Genomic DNA, 20,980 nt, shown 5'->3' on the forward strand with positions numbered 1-20,980 from the left:
ATGCGTTTGGCGACTTAAATTTTGATTTGGCGACATGGCTATTATTTGGCGGATTATAAGTCGAATTGAAGATTATTTCCTTATACGAGCGTTTTTGTACTTTCACCAAAGGTAAAATATTGAAGATTCAGGTGAAATGAACATTGATACTAATATTTCCGAAATCGGACTATGCACACTCCTAATTTTTTTTTTTTTATTTTTAAAATCCCTAAGCGCTTTGGGAGCTAAAAGGGTGGAAAAAAGGGGAGGGGATAATTGGCGAACTCTCTTTTGGAGAGGTAGGGGGTATATTGCCACACGAAAAAACAGACTTTGTCTGTGTGCCTTCATGTTCTTTTATGAACTTGACCATATCATGCAGGTGTTCCCAGTGATGTTTGGCTATGAAATCTTCGACGGTGAAGATTCCATTGAAGGATTTGTACTTGCTTCTGATGTTGTCATGTTTGGTGCAACTGAACAATATGTGTGAAATGGTTTCTTCTGCGTTGCATGTTTCGCAGTCTGCTGAGGGTACCGCATTCATTTTATAAAGGGTGCTCTTGCTGAATGTATGGTTGGACAAAATTCGATTCATCATCTTCTGGTCGTCAGGGTGTAATTTGGATTTTTTATACCAGGGGGTTCTTTCTGGTTTGGTGAAAATTTTGAAGAAGTGGGAATTACTGTGCTCTGCAATCCTGGAGTATTCTTCTGACCAGTATTCCCATATTTTGTCTTGTATATGGTTTATGGCATCATTTATGGGCCATCTTATGTTTAGAAAGGTGCCTTCATTTTCTGCGTTTTTCGCTGCTAGGTCTACTGTCTCGTTTTGGGTTATGTTGAGATGCCCTGGAATGTAATGCATTTCAACTTTGATCTGTGCGCTGTTTGATATGTGTACTAAGTCATCGATTAAATAGCTCTTGTGGTTTTTTGGATTTTATTGCTTGTATTCCACTTTTGCTATCAGTTAATATTGCAATTTTGGTCAACGCGTTATTTTGAGCAAAGATTAGCACTTGATGGATGGCAATTATTTCCGCTGTCATGGACGCAAGCTTTTTGTCGGTATAGAAGGATTTTAAGGTATTGCTGTTGATATGCAAAAATGCGGCTCCACTGATATTGTCTATTACCGATCCGTCGGTAAAGAAGATTTCGAAGTTCTCTTCTTTCAGTTGCGCAATTTTCTCATTTATGAGTTGATTGACAATTTGAATGTTCGCTTCCGATTTTTTAGTGGCAATACCTTTAAAGAAATCTGTAACTATGTTGATGTATTTTGAAGACGCAGCTGTCGCTCTTGTTGGGGCAACGTTTAGGATGATCTCATTGAACTTTCTTAGGGTTAGTGCATAGCTGGAATTAATGTTCCCTAATTTTTGAACCTGTTCTATTACAGGGAGGCCGTATGCTTTGCTTTTAATTAACTCTTTAGCTGTACTTATCTGAAATCTGTACCGGGGTGGAAGTTCGGCTGCCAATTGGTAAATGATTGGAGTTGGGTGGATCTGATAAGGCCCAGAGATTTGCGAAGCCATCCATGAATACATGTTTTAATTCTTGTTTCTGTGGTTTTTGTCAGATTTGACAAGGCTGCTGCACCATATTCGATTTTGGGACGCGCAAAGGCTTTATAGAAATGGAGCGCCCTGTATGGGGCCACACCAAATCTACATCCGCTGAGAATTTTTAGGAAATCGCAGGTATGGTCCACTTTATGCACGGTTTCATCAACATGGACCCTAGCAGACCCACTGGCTGTGATATGTATACCAAGGTATTTAATACGGTTTGTTTGGTTCAATTGTTCATTGTTGATGCTTATGTCCAGATCGCGTGGCCGCCTACAGAAATGAATGATGTTGACTTTGCTCATGTTGAAGATGAGATCAAGGTTGGCACATTTAGAAAACATATTATGTAGCTCTTGAGTTAACAATTCTTTGGCTTTGTTGAAAAGTTTATCATGACAAAGGATGAAAAAGTCGTCCGCAAACTGAAAAATGGTGGTTCTATCTGATGTGGTGTGATGCAACTGTGCTGTGTATATGTTAAATAACACAGGGCTAAGTCCGCTGCCTTGAGGAATACCATTTGTTATGGTTTTGGTACATTTACCCAATTCTAATCTTCTGGATCTCATGCCGTCGAATATCCACTTGATTATATGCATGTTAAAGCCTTTCTCGAAAAGGATTCTTGATAGTTTGTGTACGTTGGTGTTGTCAAACGCCTTCTCCACGTCAACACAAGCGCCAACAACATGATTTCCTGAGGATCTCTACAGTATTGATGAGATCATTTATGCAGCATGAGGTGGATCTGCCTGGTCTAAATGCATACGATTTTGCAGGGATGATTTTTCTTTGTTCAGTGAACTCCAGGATTAGCTCTTTTATACCGCTTTCCAGGATTTTTTGCGCAGTGCACATTAACGCTATCGGTCTGTAATTGCATATGTTGCCTAGGTCTTTGCCCCTTTTTGGAATTGGCGTTATTCTGATTTTCCGCCATTCTTCTGGAAAGTCACCTTTTTTCCATATTTCTAATAAAATGTTATAGAATTTCTGTCTTTCTTCTTCTTTAAGACTGGCGATCATGCCGTAGGTGATATTGTCTGGTCCAGCAGCAGATCTGGAACTACGACTGGTCAAAAAACGTTCGAAAGATTCCTTATTCAGTAGAGGGCGGTCACTGATTATATTTCCAAATGCGATTTCCATTGATCCTGTACTTGAATTTGCTTGTTCCGCTATTAGGTTTAGATAATCGATTTGTTGTTTCTCGTTCCACACGTTGTTGACGGGCTTTTCTTGACCATATTTTTGGTGTTTTTGACCATGTCTCACATGTCTTTGGTTGAGTTTGCGGTGTTGAGCTGGCATTGAAAGATTTTAAAAAGTTTCCTCTTTTTCTTTGCTATTTTATTGTACAGCTTCCGTTCTGCTTCACCAAGGGCTAGAGCATCTGTCCATGATTTACTTCTGGTTGTTTGGCATGGATTAGTTTTGCGACTCCACATAGCTATTTATTGTTTCAGTCCTTTCTCCTTTACTTTTGTTGGACGACTTTGGGAGTGCCGGGAAATTGTCCTCTAGCTCCTCATCGAGTAAACTATAGCGATTTGAGAAATGTTTAGCGTACTTGATGCGAGCTTCGCCTTGGGACACATTCTCCATGGTCATGATTCTCTTAATCTGATAGGCTCTTTCCCTTGCCGGTCAGTCCTTAACGATGGGTGAGTGGTTACCTTCGCAGTTGGGGCAGACAATTGGGAGAATGCATGGTGCATTTTCTTCATGTCTGTGGTAACATTTACGGCATGAGCTAATTTTTTGCTTGCAATGCTGTGCATAGTGGTTGTGCCGGTAACACTTTAGGCACGTTCCAAAAGAGATGAAATGTTTAACGTCACGTTTGGTGAATTCGTACAGTCTTATCGTCTTGGGTAGATCGAGGCCTGTGAAAAGAATTTTAACCCTGGGTGTATTGACACGTACACCTTGTTCCATTTTGGTTACTCGGATCACCTTGAGGATGTCCACATCAGACTGGATGGCTTTTGTGAGTTCGTCTTCAGTGATGTCGACTGGAACTCCAAAAATGATTCCCATTTTCGAAACGAAATGTCCAAATATTTTTCCTTGGTATCCTGACTCCATCAATTTTTTATTGCCAGCTAGAATGTTCGCCGCAGCAGCATTTCTGCATACATCTTTGGCCCTGCCAAAGCCAATCTTGTTTACGTCTAGGACGCCAGCGAAACCTAGATCTTTAATAATTCTGGATAGTGCGACACTGTTTATGGAGGAGATCTTTCCGTTTCGGTCTACTTTGTCCACATATACAATGTATGGACCACGATGATCAACATCGTATTTAAAATCACATAAAATACCACCATTATTTTTTTCTAGGTTTGAGATCTGAGAGTTTCCACCCTCAACAGAAGGTACGTTAAAATTGTCTTTGGTTTGGGCCATTTTATGATCTTCTGAATTTTTGCTGTTTATTTGGATTTCAATAATCGAGTTATTTCTAGAGGGTTCATCATCTACGCGTGGTCTTTTTTCTCGCATTCCACTACGGCTTCTATCCCTACTTTTGGGTGGTTGTTTGCTCTCCCGCCTATAAAGCGGAGGAGAGATGTTAACCCCCTCCTCCATTAGGATTTAGAAAGTAACGTATTGTCCGTTATTTACGTGTTCGAGAATGATCTCGACCCAGCAAGTTCGTTTCGGTTTACCCGCACACACACACACACTGTTCTGGAGTTTTTAGAATAGAGCCGAAAAAGTAACGTCCCAGTAAACAATTTTTTCCGACTGCTCTGATTTTAGATTTTTTTCCGAAATTTCTGACGTTTTTTTCAGAAATTTCTGATAGAAATTGGTCCGATTTTCTAAACGTTTTTTTTAGAATTTCTGCACATTTTCCTGTGTTTTTAAGCGAAAAAAACTCGAAAAATGTACAAACGGAGAGAGTAGATTGTCTATTGCTCTGGCATATTCTCTCCCACATGTAAACGGATGGTGGTGGTTTGACACATTCTCTCCCATAGTAGTTGTTGTTGTGATCATTCATTTCAAGATCTCAACAACAACAAAGCGCAAAGCAAAAATGCTATTTGTTATTGTTATTGTGAACTGTTAGATTTTCCGTTGTAAAAATGTGCGTTTTGTTGTTGTTGTGAATCAGCCTCTTTCTCTTTCGTTCCCAAAAAAATATGATGGAAAAAAATTGCAAAAACAACTACATACCGGTTTTCTGTGTGCACTGCTTTTTATTTTAGTTCTTGTTTAGCAGTTGAAACTAAAGGCCTGCACAAGACGAATTGTATGAATTATGCTTTTTTCGACACACTGACTTTGTCTACTCAATCATGCGCTATGTATTTGATAGGCAATGACAACCAAATTCAGAAAATCTGAATTTTATTCCGAATTTTCTTTCGAATTCTGACCGATTTCTTTTAGAAAATCTGAATATTCCGCCGAATTTCCAGACGAATTCTGCCCGATTTCTTTCAGAAATTCGGAGTTGTCCTCCGAATCTTTTCCGAAAATCTAATTTTTTCTCCTATTTTTTCAAGAATTTTCACCGAATTCGGACCGAATTCGTCCAGAAAATCTAATATTTTCTCAGATTTTTTTCAGAAAATCTTTCCGAATTCGGTGACCACGTCCATACAACTTTCGTAGCGAAATCGGAAGGAATTCGGAATCAGAATCGGACATTTTTTCAGAGATTCTGACAGAAATCGGACCGAATTCGGCAAAAATTGTTTACTGGGGTGCGTCTACCCACAAATACACACACACACACAAAGTAAGCCAACAGCAGCCCGGCCACAACGAACACCAAAAACACCACAATCTATCTAGCCAAAAACCACAGACTAATTGGGAATGCAATTTTGTTCCTTGATGGATTTTTTATGCACACTAAAAGGCACTGTGTTTGCACAGAATTATGCGCATTAGATTTTATAAATTTTCAACCAACAAAAAAGTTTTTGGTCTTCACAAAATGTTTTCGTTTTTCACAAAGATCGAGTTTTTATTTCATTAATCTTTTTGAAAAAGACTATATTTTTCACAAGAAATGTTTTAATTTGGTTTGCTTTTGTTCATATAATGAGGTTGGTTAGTTTTTTACTGTTTTGATAGCTCGGTTTTTTCCGCGAAACGATTTGCACTCAACGAGATCTAGCTTACGAATGCACTCCTTAATTTTGAAATGTGGCAATCATATACTTACAAAAAGATATATATGACAACCCTTGCTTCATGGCTTATAGTCGGTGTTAAAGTGATGTTATATAAGCAGCTTGTCTAATTATAAATGAAATCGGCGGAAGACTCATTTTTTATTTATAATATATCACTAAATATGCCATTCCATGGTGTCATTCCTCATGTATCATTACCTTTGGTAGCAACGGCCGATGACATAAGTTATACCTATATGAAATCAAAAATTGGGGGAGATTGCTTTTTGAGATGTTATAAGCTCCGATATGCATTTTCTGAAAGTACATCTTCTTTTAAAATCGTTGTGCCTGAAAATATTTTTGTACAGTTGATTTTAAAAGAATTTTCGCATACCGGTGCATTCATTGAAGAATTTCTGGAGAGATCCGATAACTTACCCAATAAAAACTAAGTAATTCATTTTCTATTTGCTATCAGAATGTAAGGGGGATTAACACAAAATTAACCACTTTATATACTGATTTTTATACCCTCCACCACAGTATGGAGGGTATATTAAGTTTGTCATCCGTTTGTAACAACTCGAAACATACATTTTAGACCCCACAAAGTATATATATTCTTGATCAGAATAAAATTCTATTTCGATTTAGCGATGTCCGTCTGCGGAAATCACTCTAGATTCCGAACGAAATGAGGTAGATTAATAAAATTTTACTCAAATGTATATTATGTCTGCAGGACTTTTGTTATTGAAAATGGACCGTGTAGGTCCACGTTTTGGTATAGCTCCCATATAACGTTACCTCCCGATATTTGGTATTTTGATGATTTTAGCGACATTATTCACCGGAATTGTTTCAAATTCGGTATTTGAAGTTCGAATTGGATACTATAGCCGATAACAAAAAAAAAAATGTTTGTGCAGGTCCACGTTTTGGTATAGCCCCCATATAACGGTACATCCCGATATTCGGTACTTTGTTGATTTTAGCGACATTATTCATCGGAATTGTTTCAAAGTTGGTATTTGAAGTTCGTAATGGATACTACACCCTAAGACAGAAAATTGTCTGTGCAGGTCCACGTCTTCGTATAGCCCCTATATAACGGTAACTCCCGATATTCGGTATTTTGATGATTTTAGCGACATTATTCACCGGAATTGTTTCAAATTTTGTATTTGAAGTTCGTAATGAATACTACAGTCTAAGACAAAAAATTGTCTGTGCAGGTCCACGTCTTCGTATAGCCCCTATATAACGGTACCTCCCGATATTCGGTATTTTGATGATTTTAGCGACATTATTCACCGGAATTGTTTCAAATTTAATATTTGAAGTTCGTAATGAATACTACAGTCTAAGACAAAAAATTGTCTTCGTATAGCCCCCATATAACGGTACCTCCCGACATTCGGTATTTTGATGATTTTAGCGACATTATTCACCGGAATTGTTTCAAATTCGGTATTTGAAGTTCGAAGTGGATACTACAGCCTATAACAGAAAATTGTCTGTGCAGGTCCACGTCTTCGTATAGCCCCCATATAACGGTACATCCCGATATTCTGTACTTTCTTGATTTTAGCGACATTATTCATCGGAATTGTTTCAAATTTGGTATTTGAAGTTCGTAATGGATACTACACCCTAAGACAGAAAATTGTCTGTGCAGCTCCACGTCTTCGCATAGCCCTATATAACGGTACCTCCCGATATTCGGTATTTTGATGATTTTAGCGACATTATTCACCGAAAATGTTTTAAATTTAATATTTGAAGTTCGTAATGAATACTACAGTCTAAGATAAAAAATTGTCTGTGCAGGTCCACGTCATCGTATAGCCCCCATATAACGGTACCTCCCGACATTCGGTATTTTGATGATTTTAGCGACATTATTCACCGGAATTGTTTCAAATTTGGTATTTGAAGTTCGTAATGGATGATTTTAGCTATATTATTCACCGATTTCTATTTCAAGTTTCGAATTTGAATATTGTAATGGCTTATGACAAAAGTTGCCTATGAAGGTTCACGTCGTCGTTTAGACCCTTAAATGCGGCTACATTTAGTATTTTTTAAAAAATGTTGGTATTCAACGTTCGGCCGAACTTACGGCTTTTTACTAGTTATTTTATGGCTTCCTGCATTCGGGGTTGACCGCCTCGGAGCAGGCCGATAATTCATTACGACCTGAATTAACCTCACCTGGGCGCCGGTTTGAGCGTTCCCTGAAGCTTTAAGGATTGATTCATCTTTCTGAGATAAGGGTATGACAGTAACGTCGAGCTCCTCATCTGAAAGAGATACATCAATCCCAAAACCAGATGGAACGCTCTCTTGGCTGAGCCTCAGGATTTTGGTCTTTTCAAGAAGGGCGGACAGCTGTTCACTTTGGTTTTGTATGTTCTCACATACAACGTCTCGGTGCGTTAACAGAATCAAGTCCCCACCCACATTTGTCATGACCATGTTCTGGTTCAATGCCCCCAATAAGATAGTTAAAATTGGGTTAGAGTTTGGTTTTGTTGTTGTTTTTTTGCTTTTCATAAAAGTTTGGACTGTGGAGGTGACGATGTCCACTATGACATACCCTCCTTATCTTGGCAATCTGAAAGAACGTTTACATATAAAATATCCACTCGGGTTAACCCTAATAATTGATATTAGATTACTCAATTATCAGGGTAACTTTACGTACTTTAAGCCACATTTTCTAACGCGGTGAGCCATATTTTACGCGTATTATATAACCGATAAAAAAAAGCAAACAGCCTCCTTGCGGTTGTTGTTTTGAATATAATTTTAATGCGTTAAATGGCTTTGTACTTTCATTCTGCTATGGCCTTTTTGTGTTGTTTTATTTATCTGCCGTTGGTTTTGAAATTTCATAAAATTAAATTGTTTTATACTTCGATTTAACCAAATTGCAGCATAGAACGCAGCTTTTGCCTAAAAAATCTGCAAAAACATTTACCTCATGGCACAATGGCGACAAGGTAAGACAATTTTTAGAAAGTTACATGAATAGAGGTCATTTCTGTAAGTAATATAATATCAGTGCTCTGTCCCAGAACTACACGATAGCCGATTTTACCTTTATGACATGGAAAAAAACGCAAAATGTGTAGTCTTGAGGGTTCTGGAACGGGGCATTAATTTAACATGGCTTAACTAAGCCAAGGAAATGAAGAGGTAAACACCGATTAGTACATGTGCAAAAGTGCAGTGTAATAGAAAAATTATCCCATTCATGATGACATCGAGAGATGTTGAAACAAACAACTGTAATTCGTGAAAATTTCAATCATTGTTTTTGAAGTCAAGTGTATCGACTATTCAAATCACACACTTGTTAAGAAAGCTCTTGTCGTCTATATATGAATTAGACTTTTCAGTATAGTACTGTCGTAGACAAAGACATAAAAGTTATAAGTTCTACGAAATTATGAAATGTACTCAGTCGACGTTTTTCAACACACAATTTAAATTAGAGGTACCCAAATACGTCGGCGGTAAAAATTTTCAAAGTTTAATATGTTCAACATTAACAATTGAAACAATTTCTTTTTTGTGTGTTGAAAACATAATTGAATAATTGTAAAATATTACAATTGGGTAAATTTAATAAAGTATCATTTTTTTTTTCAAATAATATTATTTGGCAGATTTTAAGATATATACCAGACGTAATTAGGTAATGCGGACGTACAAATCATTTTACCATAGCAGGGAAGTTAAATGTCTGTGTGCGCTACGTCGAATTTAAGGTAACGCTGTATAAAGAAAATAATTTTCATGGCAGTTTTATTATAACAGAATTAGGCCAGTTAAGCAATTCTAATGGATAAGTTCATGGTAGAATAAAAAGTATACGAGATGAGTCAAAGTTTCATTTTCATTTTATGGATATCTTATGTGTCAGAATTATATTTAAAAACCGCTTACAAACCATGGTTTTTTCAGCTCAGCTTAGATCGAGATGAGTTCGAATTGGCAGAAGAACAATTGCCCGGACGCATTATAATTTATTACCCAGCCGAACCACCTTCAGTATTGATACAACCCTTACATCGTCTCCTTTTTTACCTTGAAGGTGGAAGCAGTACAACTATTATTTAGTTAATTTACAAATATTTAATATTAGAGCATTTACACTTATGGAATATTGCCAAGTCTTTTGTAATCAATTTTTTCAAGATGTACTAATGGTTTTAATTGTTCAGCAAATATACGCATTTCATCTCCAATCGCGTCCTGTCCATTTGGCGCTAATACCGATAGTTCCACCAAATAGCTGTTACACACTGGTTCACTGTCATTCTGTTTTCCAGGAATAATTTTAAATATTTTCGCCACCGTAATTTTCATTCGGCCTTTGCGAAACAAGAATCCTTGGCTAACGTACTCAAAATCTACTCTGCAACCCAATTCAGTTAGGAATTCAAGAACGGTTGATGTGCATCCAACATCGATGCTGGATCGTACCAAAGTTGGCCTAGATCGATCTAGTTCGGGTTGTCCGATATATCTGAGTTGAAATGGCAAATCCCGAGTGCCCAGTGCTCGGCGAACACGTACTTGTAAGGGAACCTGATTCGGCTGCCTCATGCTCATACATACTTCCAAATCATGAAATGTCTCGGGTACATTTTCCACGTTATCGCACAATCCACGAAGCCTGCAATAAAAATAATATCTGAGTTATTTTCTGGCAAATGCTTTTGCACGTCCTCAATACCGGTGAATTAAGTGTTCAACAGCAGATGCAATAATAGATCCCTGGAGTAAGTACTCCTGGTTGGCCTGACTGACCGATTCTTTTGATGATGCGACCTGGGCCATGCTCATTGAATTCATCTTAAATTTATATTCATTTAGCAGGACACACAATATAAATATAATATACTTTAATATATTCAAAGATGAAACAATTCACTTCCCAAGCCAGTACCAGATTAACAAGGAAACTCGACTGGATTACAAAGCCACAAAGCTCCCATTGACCGCCGTAGTAATGAGAAACAACGACCAAAGCGGATATGTGTAATAAAGATCGAAATCAAAATAAAAACGATTGCCTTCTATAGGGATCCGGAGATCGAATGTGTTCTTTTACAGGGTTGTGTAAGACGAATTTTCTCCAACAAAATATACTTATGTGATGTTCACTGAATGATCAAAGGAACTTCAACAGCCAACTGTTACTACACTCGACTAAAATTGTTACATTCTTGCAATTCTAAAACAGACCATGAATGTTGTAAATAATACTGTAAATGTGCCCAGACACACTATAAGAATATTTTCAAACTTGGTCTGTAGTGGCACGTACAAAATTGAATGAGAAATTTTCTAGTCGATTGCATTTAAAAATATTATTTTCTGTTCAGACTTGTAAATAATTTAAACAAATTTAACCACATTGTAAAATTAAGAAGGTAAAGTCATTTCAAATAAGCATTCCCATCTTTGAATTTTCTGTAATTTAGCTTGTCAAATTTCACTGTATGGAAAGCAGGTTCTAATCTCTGATTTGTGTACGTACATTGGATTTATAAATACACATTTTGACAATGAGATGTTGTCAAATGAATAATTTTAAAAAATTAAAAACATATGATTGATTATATTGTGGGTACATAAGCAGCTTGGCATCATGGCTAGGCATATCAATGTTAAATTGCAATGAAAAACGACGACAGGATTTCAGTACGGATCTGACATAACATATTTATAATATGTCACAAAATATGCTTTAATCCATCTGCACTTTTTGATGAAATAACAGAGGAATGTAGAAAGCCTGGTTTAAATTATTAACCGAATTTAAACAAGGTCATTCTAAATGCATATCTTGTGACATTTCATAGGGTATTACAGAGCCGCACTAAAATCCTGCCATCGTTTTCCATTGTAATTTTACATTAATATGCCCAGCCATGACTTCAAGCTTTTTATGTACTTGTACCTTAAACTCTTTTGCTCCAAACATGCTACAATAATGACGTAAAACCGCTTGCTATGCATGCTTCCTGTCAGAATTATTCAAAATTATACGCAACAAGTTATTGCCATTTTTTTGATATTTTTCCTTATTTTCAATTTGAATGAAATGCATCGTTTGCTTTCAAAAATATTATCCAAACTGTTCAATCTTTCAATTTCATGGCAAAACTGGTACAATGAAATAAAGGTAACTTCATTTCAAATTAGAACTCCTGTAATTTTCCTTGTCAAATTTCATTGCATAAAAAACAGTTCCCATCGCTGATTTTGTGTGTATATAATGGATTTATGAATATAGATTTAGACAATAAGACGCATGCATTGTACAATACTTTAAACTCCAGAAGTACACCCCAGAGGCTATGCCCGCTCCTGTCAGACTCATTCAAAATTATATGCAACATTTAATTGTCATATTTTTTCTCATTTTTAAAATGAGTTAAATAGCGTGAAAAATGAATGAAATGCCTGGACTTTCACTTAAAATATGATCCAAACTGTTTAATCTTTCAATTTCATGGCTAATAGCTTTAATGCGCAAGCCGCAATCTACGTGTCTTCCAATCATTTGTTTTGAAAATATTTTGTTTTCATATTTCAAAACAGTAAATCCATGGTACAATAAGGAGGTAGAACAGCTTCGTAAAACTACAGAAATACAGCCTTGAGGCTACGCCCGCTTCCTGTCAGAATTATTCATAATTATATCCAACAAGTTGTTTTCATTTATTTGATATTTTTTGTTCATTTTTAAAATGAGTCAAATAGCGTGAAAGATGAATGAAATGACTGGACGTTCTCTCAAAAATATGATCCTTGACCCGTTCTTATATCTTCCCTTTATAGTCCACTTTTTTTATTCCTTACTTTAGGAAAAGTGAAGGATAAAAGTTAACTTTATCGGTTTCTCATTATTACATCTTTCCTTTAAAGTATATGCATTTCTTACAGAGATATGGCAAGCTTTTTGTAAAAGTAACTGGTAGTCACAACATTTTTTTCACAATGGCATCTTCATTTTTGGTTGAAAATAAACAAAACGAATTTGTAGTTAATTTCGATAAATAAATTTATAATTCAGTTCTTCAATATAAAATAAATGATTTGCGTTATCCATTTCTTTATTTAAATATATTTTGCTGCTATTGTCATATTATCAATATAAAATATGGCAACATGAAGAATCTACAAGTTTTGCAATTTTATTCGATATCATAAACGGAAAACCGGTTATCGTAGTAAAAACTTTTACATTCTTGCAGATCTGGAACAGACCAAAACTTATATAAAGGAGAATTAACATTCCTCATAATCCTGTAATGACTCAAAAGCAGGCGATATTCAACATATCTGACAAAGGCCAGCCCAAGGAACTTAATAACATTAACAATCACTACGGCGCAACCCAAACACATATCTAACAATAGTGTTAACAAGTTTGCGTACACACATGGCAAGCATTCGCCCCAGAGGTGGCCTCCAAATATTCATAAAGATCTGGCTATTATCATCCTAACACTAAGAGGCAAATTAGCTTGAAGACAGCAAGGAATCAACATGCGCTGAAAAATCAGGCTTGGTGTCAATGACTACACCTTTTACATTACACATTACTTTTTGTAATGAAATTTTTACAAATAATACAAATAAATTGGATCAGCTGTTATTTTACAATAAACTTACTGAGTAAATGCTACTGGAAAAATAAACGAACGAACCTATTAATTCAACAATTTTCGTCACACAGTAAGAGCACGTTTAGACTACTAACACCGTCCGATTTTATATGTAAATTCCATAGCTTGTACGCCACGTAAAACGTTCTCATATCCAGTGGATATATTATTTGATGTACGCTATCTAATTTACATTCGAGATCTAGAGGATATCGTAAAGTAAAGTACCCAAAAGTACTTTTAGTGTGCATTTACGTGAATGAGCAATATTTGCCATTTTTACAAATTCCTTTTTTAAAGTGCCCTGGAGACGTTCAAATTTTTTCGTCAAGCAGGTTATATGTGTATGTCCATGTGAGTCTAATCGGCTTTTGTCAGCTTCACACATTTGTTGTCGGCTCTGCTTGATGGAAAATCAAAATATTTTGATATTTTTATTTGCGCAAATCTATTTGAACGTCTGCATTAGTGTTTGTCAAACAAAATGCCATTTGTGTTGTAACGTTGAGGAGTAAAAATGAATAGCGGACGAAAAAGAATTTACAATAAAATTTATTGAAATGTACCAATGCCTTGATGCATTGTGGAATGTGCGGACAGACGCGTACAGTAATAGGGAAAAAACAATATAATATACTCCTTGATTTTTATAAGTACCCCGATGGTACTGTTGAAGATATTAAAAAAAAATAAATATATTAAAAATAAATATCCTCAAAAAATTTCTGTAGTCATCAACACTACTCATTCGCAGCTCCTTCAAAAGTTTTTCATGTGTAAATCGTTTGCGCTGTTCATACCACTTTTTCATCCATATTTTCTCTTTCTTTTTCATTTCCATTTTTTTTAACACAACTGCTGTCACGAAAAGCCACTCATCTTCCGACGACAGCATGACTGCACTCAACGAAAATAATTACAAAAGGAATGTTTGACAAACTTGTTTGTACGTTTACGTACACGTAACTTCGTAAATACGCACTTGCTTGATGAAAAAATTTGAACGTCTCGACGGCACTTAATGTTTGTTCCTCAAGTTTTTTTCGTTCGAATAACTAAATTGGTTGAAAAGTCGACATCAAAATCGATTATCGATATTCTATCAACAAACAATCGAGTTAATCGATAGTTAACATAAGATGCCTATTCTGACTTTCGTGTTCATTCTATTTCCGGCAGTCGTTGAGGTGAGTCGTTTATCTGCAAGTAAAGGGCCGAGTGTTATTAGAAAAAAGTGAATTTTTGTGAAAAGAAAGTTAAAAGTGATGAGTGCTAAAACTGCTGTAAATGGTGGCGGGCCTTTGCCTCAGCGGCCGCAAAAAAATCAAGGAGACAAGAACCAAGACAAAGCCATGGATGGGCCAGCAGAAAAGAAACCTCGTTTTAATCAAGGAGGTGGCCCAATTCAGAACAATCAAAACCAAAATCAGAATAAAGGTTTTGGTGGAAATAAGAATAACCAAGCCTTCGGAAATAGAAATAAAAATCGTGGAGGTGGCAATCAGAACGCCAACAAAGGAAATTTCCAAAATCAACAGAATCAGGTAGGTACATTTATTATTTAAAGGCAGATTTTAAGCGAATTTAAAAAAAGAAATAATGTGATTGGAGGAAGAATATGAGACCGAAAATTATGTATAATACAAAATGGCTGCCGCCAGTATATACCTACCTCCTCGACCTCGTGTCGACCGGCATTATCTCTTACCTGGTACATAGTTGCCAACCATGTCATTGCCCACAGCGCAGTGTTGTATTTTGAAGAAAGTAATTTGTGTGCGTGGTTGTGTTGGGGTTTAGAAAAAGCGGATTTCCAAAAAAGTTAATGAATGCCATTTCTTTAAGAAAAATTATATAAATATTTTTCAAATGAAATATTTTATTTTAAATTTTCGTAGTTTTGAGAACAGGGAAAATAATAATGACAATAAGAATTTCGTTGGATTGATTTTCAACCCCATACTGCGCGATGAAAAGTAGCATCATTGTAGAGAAAATATTGTAAAAAAATCTGTAGTTATGTGAAATGTGTATTTTAAATTCATTTGACTTGTGATCAAATGTAATCAAAATACATAAAATATACGGTTTTGAGTTCATTGGTTTTTTACAATTATTGATATTTGCTTGGCTTTCGTTGATAAAACTCGTTGGCTTTATTTTCAGTACGAATCGCACCAAGTTATCAATTTCATTGATGCGTGTTAAGTATATTTTTCTGAATTTAAAATGTAATATAAAAATCGCTGATTTAACAACATTTACAAAAGTTGTGCAAGGCATGGGAGAACATTTTAAATTTATCATCTACTCACTTTATCGTTGTAAAGTGCCCCCATCAGATTAATTTGACGAACAGTGTATTAAAATATACGACAAATAGATCCATACCATAAACAATTAAACAAATTAGTGATTTCTATCGCATTCATTTTCTTTCGAAAAAACACACAAGCCCATAGTTCTCTACGAAGCGAAATACGCTATTAAAGTCCCACCATATTTGATACGGGTTAAGTACACTACAATTTTTCAACCAAATAGATTTGTTTCAAATAGTTTCATTTTACTTCAATAAACGCCAGCAAATCTTCACTACACAAATTGTAGTCAGTCTAGGTTAGGAGGCATCCTTACGGGCACATGGGCCTACAAGTTCATCTGTACAAGACGGAATGTGCAGATAACAGATGACGAAACGTTGGAGCATTTTCTGTGTCAATGCCCAGCGTTTGCAAATATCAGATCGCAATTCTTGGGTAACGATTCCATACCAAACCTTAAGACCTTAAGACTGTTAACTGACGCCCTTCTTTTAATAATATCCTAGTCTAGAGCGCACAGCAGACCTATACTGACTCAAATTATGTCCAGAGGGGCTAAACTCTGTTCAACCTAACATAACCTGACCTAGGAGTTTATCGAAATATCTTGAATTTTTGAATACATAATATGTCTCTTAATCAGAATCTAATAGTCTAACTTTTATAACAAACCTCGTAACCGTATTTGTCGTCTCATTTTGTACAACAAAAAGGATGCATCCAATAAGGTCTAATCTCTGCAAATTCTAATACTCTTGTCAGTCTTAGATAAAGTTCGAAGTTGTGTAATATCCGCCCATTACTTACTGTTCTGATACTCTTCAAACTGCGTAATCCAATTGTTTTGTCAACCCCAGATATAGAGCAGAGATGTGGACCATCTCAAATAGAGATGTGAAAAGCTCAAATAAATTGGTTGAAACCCACCCCACACATCGTAATATTTATATCAACTTTATTTCAAGTGCGAAGATGGAATATATCGTCCAACTGCTTCGGGTACCTTATCTTCCACACTAAGGTAATAACTTGCAAACTATATTCTGAGGGTGGGTATATATCTGTCAAGCCAATCCATATTTTTAATGAGTTACAATCTAAGAGTAGGTTAGCATTTTGGTTCGATCCAATTCATTTGGTATGTTTAATTTTATAATTCATATAACCATCATTTGCTGAATAGGAAACAATGACAAATAAAAATAAATGACGCAAAATGCCTTCTGTTGTCGGCATTAATGTTCGGGTTGATATTTTTAATATATGGATTGAATCGTGACTTTGTTGATTTTTGTTAGATTTATATCAGTTTACAGATTAAAAGTAGTAGTGGTAACAATCTAACAGTTAGAACTTAGTTTAGTTTAAATTATAACAAGCGATGTCGTCGAGGTTATATTACCCTATTTGATGACAAAAGTACAATTTCATTCTATGAATACCAAAATATCTATATCTTTTCAATCTTACTCGTATAGAATCAGAATCAACAGAAACAACAGCAAGCTCAAGCTCAAGCAGCACCTGATCAAGCCACGGGCGGCGCAGCTGCTAAAGATGTTAAGGCTCAAGCGGAAAATAAACCAGCAAATACTAATGCTGGTCCAGGAAACGCTCCGCATCAACAAAATCAGCAAAATCAACAAACCAACAAAATCAACAAAACCAACAAAATCAACAAAACCCCCAACAGAACAACCAGAACCAACAACAAAATAATCAGAATCAACAACAAAATAATCAGAATCAACAATTCCAACAAAACCGACAACAACATGGTGGTGGCGGCTTTGGCGGTGGCGGTTTTGGCGGTGGCAATAACAACAATGATGGCGGAATGGGCGGCAGAGGAGGCCAACGTGATCGTGGTCAAAAACGAGACCGTAACTTCGGAAATCGTGATGGTCGTGATGGTGGTGGCCCAAGAGGTGGAGGTGGCGGCGGCGATGGCCCACGTGGTGGTCGCAATGACGATTTCTTCGTTAATCAGCGCTTGCGTTCCATCTCTGGTCCCACCCACGAGCTTGAAGCTATTCAGGCCTCCGAGGAAAGCAAATTCTCTGGACGTAACCGTCTGTATGTCGGTAATCTAACTGGTGAAGTTAGCGAAGAAGAACTAAGAGAGCTCTTCAAGCCATACGGTGAAATAGCCGAAGTTTTCTGTAATTCAGAAAAGAATTTTGCATTCCTTAAAATGGACTATCATGCCAATGCTGAACGTGCAAAGCGCGAACTCGATGGCACAAATCGCAAAGGACGCGTTTTGCGTGTTCGTTTCGCCCCTAATGCCACAGTTTTGCGTGTCTCGAACCTTACACCATTTGTTTCGAATGAATTGCTCTATAGAGCATTTGAAATCTTTGGTCCCATTGAAAGGGCTATGGTCAATGTTGACGATCGTGGTAAATCTACCGGGGAGGGTATTGTTGAATTTGCCAAAAAGTCCTCAGCCAACATATGTCTGCGCTACTGCAATGAGAAGTGTTTCTTCCTCACTGCTTCATTGAGACCCTGTGTCGTTGAACCATTCGATTTGACCGATGACAATGACGGTCTACCCGACAAGTCGCTGAACAAAAAACTGTCCGAATTCAACCATGAACGTGGCATTGGACCTCGGTTTGCCGAACGTGGAAGTTTCGAACATGAATATGGCACCAGGTGGAAGCAATTGCATGAATTATTCAAGAGCAAACAGGAAGCTCTAAAACGTGAACTAAAAATGGAGGAAGAGAAATTGGAGGCGCAGATGGAATATGCTCGTTATGAGCACGAAACAGAACTCCTCAGACAAGGTATTTATAATTTTGTTGAAAAATGAATGATAGTATGGAAATAGTAAGTTTCAATTGAAATATGCATTTGCAGAATTGCGCAAGCGCGAGTCAGACAATGAACGCAAGAAAATGGAATGGGAATGCGTGAGAAACAAGCTGAAGAGATGCGCAAACGCGACGAAGAACAAGTTCGCCGCCAACAGACCGAAATGCAATCGCGCATGTTGCGTCAAGAAGAGGAGATGCGCAGACGTCAGCAAGAAACACATTGTTTATGCAAGCTCAACAGTTGAACTCATTGCTGGATCAGCAAGAGGGTGGCTTCAGTGGCAATTGCAATAACTTTGATGGCTTTGGAAACAACCCAAATCCATTCGATTTTAGAGGTATGTTGTTCGTTCTCCATACATTTATAAACTTCATATTTCGTTGACGGCTATCGGTTAATAATCTGCATACCTCTATACAAGATTTACTTAAAATTGTTTACATTCTTTCTGTTACAGGCAATAACAATGGACCCAATGGTCCCAATGGCCCTAATGGTCCCAACGGCCCTAATGGCCCAAACAACCCGCAGGTACGTTCATTTTTCAATATGTTCAAAAGGAGAAGGCAATAGAGCGTTACTTTAAAACTGAAATAACTCAAAATTAAAGTCCACATCTTAAGATATTGATATTGGAAAAAAACTGCATATTTGCTCTTCAAACTATTGTGAAATCATTAAGAACGCCAAAAGCAATTGGCGATAGCAACTCTTCTCAGTTGCTCAGTAGCTCGTCAATATTGATGAAACAGTATTTTGTGTTATTCACAACAATCATTTGTTCAGCTAAGAAAATTGTCAGAACAGTTGAATGGACATTTTATCTTATATATATATTCCTACAAGACTTTGGGGGTCTCTGCCAACAAACACATTGAACAAATAGCTTAGTAACCATTATAACCTGTTTAATTTTTAGTTTATTTTTTATTTTGTAAATACTTTTGTTTTGTGATTATATTTAGCGAATGTTAAACCTATGTCACAATATTGATTACATAGTTTATTTTAAACTCTCACCCAAAGATTGTAGGTTTCAAAAGACACTATTAGGAAACCATTAAATTGTTTACTTTTAACTAACTTATAAATCAATAAATAAACAATTTGTTTATTAGTAGAAACAAACGTATTCATTAAACATATCTAACTCGACCATTTTTCTACTCTCGTCTTCTTTCGCGCCATTGTCCAAGTCTGTTGGGCATCGTGGTGTATGTTCTTTCAATTTTATGGTTATTTTATTAAAACTCTATGCTACGAATTTCTATTAACAAAATGGCCAGTGTTAATACGAAAGAAACAATTGGATGTCGAGATACTTGAACGAACATGCATTGCTGATAATTCACAAATGATGGAAACATCAGGTCGTGGTTACAGTAAATGGTTCTAACCTCTTGCCATTACAAATGTTGGTAAGCATATTGTTTAAAATATCGCGCCTCTATTGGTAGAAATAACCATTAAGATTGGATTCCATATTCTCCACTAGCCAGACTGGGACATTCGTTAGTTCGCAAGAAGTTTACTTTGTATTTGCTGAAGCGCAACATACTTATACTTGTATGTCTGGAAATAATATTTTACTAACAACAAACTCACACATTCATCAATTTATATTGATGATGTGTGAACAACTTGAAAATATTGGCTCTTCAAAATGTTAAATTGAACATTATTCTACGTCAAACACTTCTATGTTTATTGGTTTGATGGGAATATAACACTAATGTCTTATGCTGAAAAAAAAAGAAAATTAAATCACAATGTGGGGAACATTGATACTTTGATACCTGATGAAAGTAGGAGGGGGATTTAGTTGGTACTACAATTTCCAACGAAAATTTTGTTGTTTGAATATTTGTCAAATGTCATTAATTACCTATGAATATTTGATAATTTGGTAATTCGCAAATGGATGTTAAAAGAAGCTTGTGCGGGTTCTACTGCCCTTGAGAATGCTAAATAATGGATTAACATAAAAGTGAAAGAATATAACGTCTCAAACAATAACATGAGCATGTGGTAAAAATGTGATATTTCACATTTCGATTTAAAATGAATTGTACATGTTATATTGAAAGGAGAAATTAAAGGTGCAAAGCACCTTCCTGGGCCGCCCTAGGAAATATATTTTTCTTGCGCATCATCGCATAGATGCGTCCTAGTGAGTGAGTCGGTTTTAAGGTTAATTGAAATAATTACCTTCTCCGATAAGAAAATCATAAGCATATGATTTCGCCTTAAAAGGCATACACATTCAAAATTAAAAAATAATAAGTAATTGTAACTATTCCGTAATTTGCGGACAACAAAGAGACAAACAATATTCTGTAGAATTAATAGATCCAGCGAACTATATAAACATATTCCTAACAAAAATTTGCTGTTCATATCCTTATGGTGCTATGTTTAAGCAAAATGTTGATCGA

The 20,980-nt window shown here is 36.2% G+C and overlaps 2 protein-coding genes across 2 annotated transcripts; one reads left to right on the plus strand and one right to left on the minus strand.

Moving 5' to 3' along the window:
* Window positions 1-9,824: 9,824 nt before the first annotated feature.
* LOC101899389 (mediator of RNA polymerase II transcription subunit 18) lies at window positions 9,825-10,773 on the minus strand. Its single transcript, XM_005191507.4, has 2 exons — window positions 10,452-10,773; window positions 9,825-10,391 (listed from the first exon to the last, which is right to left on the minus strand). The coding sequence occupies exons 1-2, from the start codon at window positions 10,568-10,570 to the stop codon at window positions 9,869-9,871; spliced, it is 642 nt and encodes a 213-aa protein (XP_005191564.1). The 5' UTR covers window positions 10,571-10,773; the 3' UTR covers window positions 9,825-9,868.
* Window positions 10,774-14,546: 3,773 nt separating this feature from the next.
* Window positions 14,547-19,535, plus strand: LOC131804391 (protein no-on-transient A-like). Its single transcript, XM_059127226.1, is given in 6 exon segments — window positions 14,547-14,939; window positions 17,198-18,514; window positions 18,588-18,632; window positions 18,635-18,754; window positions 18,757-18,882; window positions 19,003-19,535. Coding segments are annotated over 5 exon segments (1,365 nt in total). The 5' UTR covers window positions 14,547-14,939; window positions 17,198-17,556; the 3' UTR covers window positions 19,119-19,535.
* The last annotated feature ends 1,445 nt before the right edge of the window (window positions 19,536-20,980 follow it).

Source organism: Musca domestica, unplaced genomic scaffold, assembly GCF_030504385.1.
Source record: "Musca domestica strain aabys unplaced genomic scaffold, Musca_domestica.polishedcontigs.V.1.1 43, whole genome shotgun sequence".
NCBI classification, from domain to species: Eukaryota; Metazoa; Arthropoda; class Insecta; order Diptera; family Muscidae; genus Musca; species Musca domestica.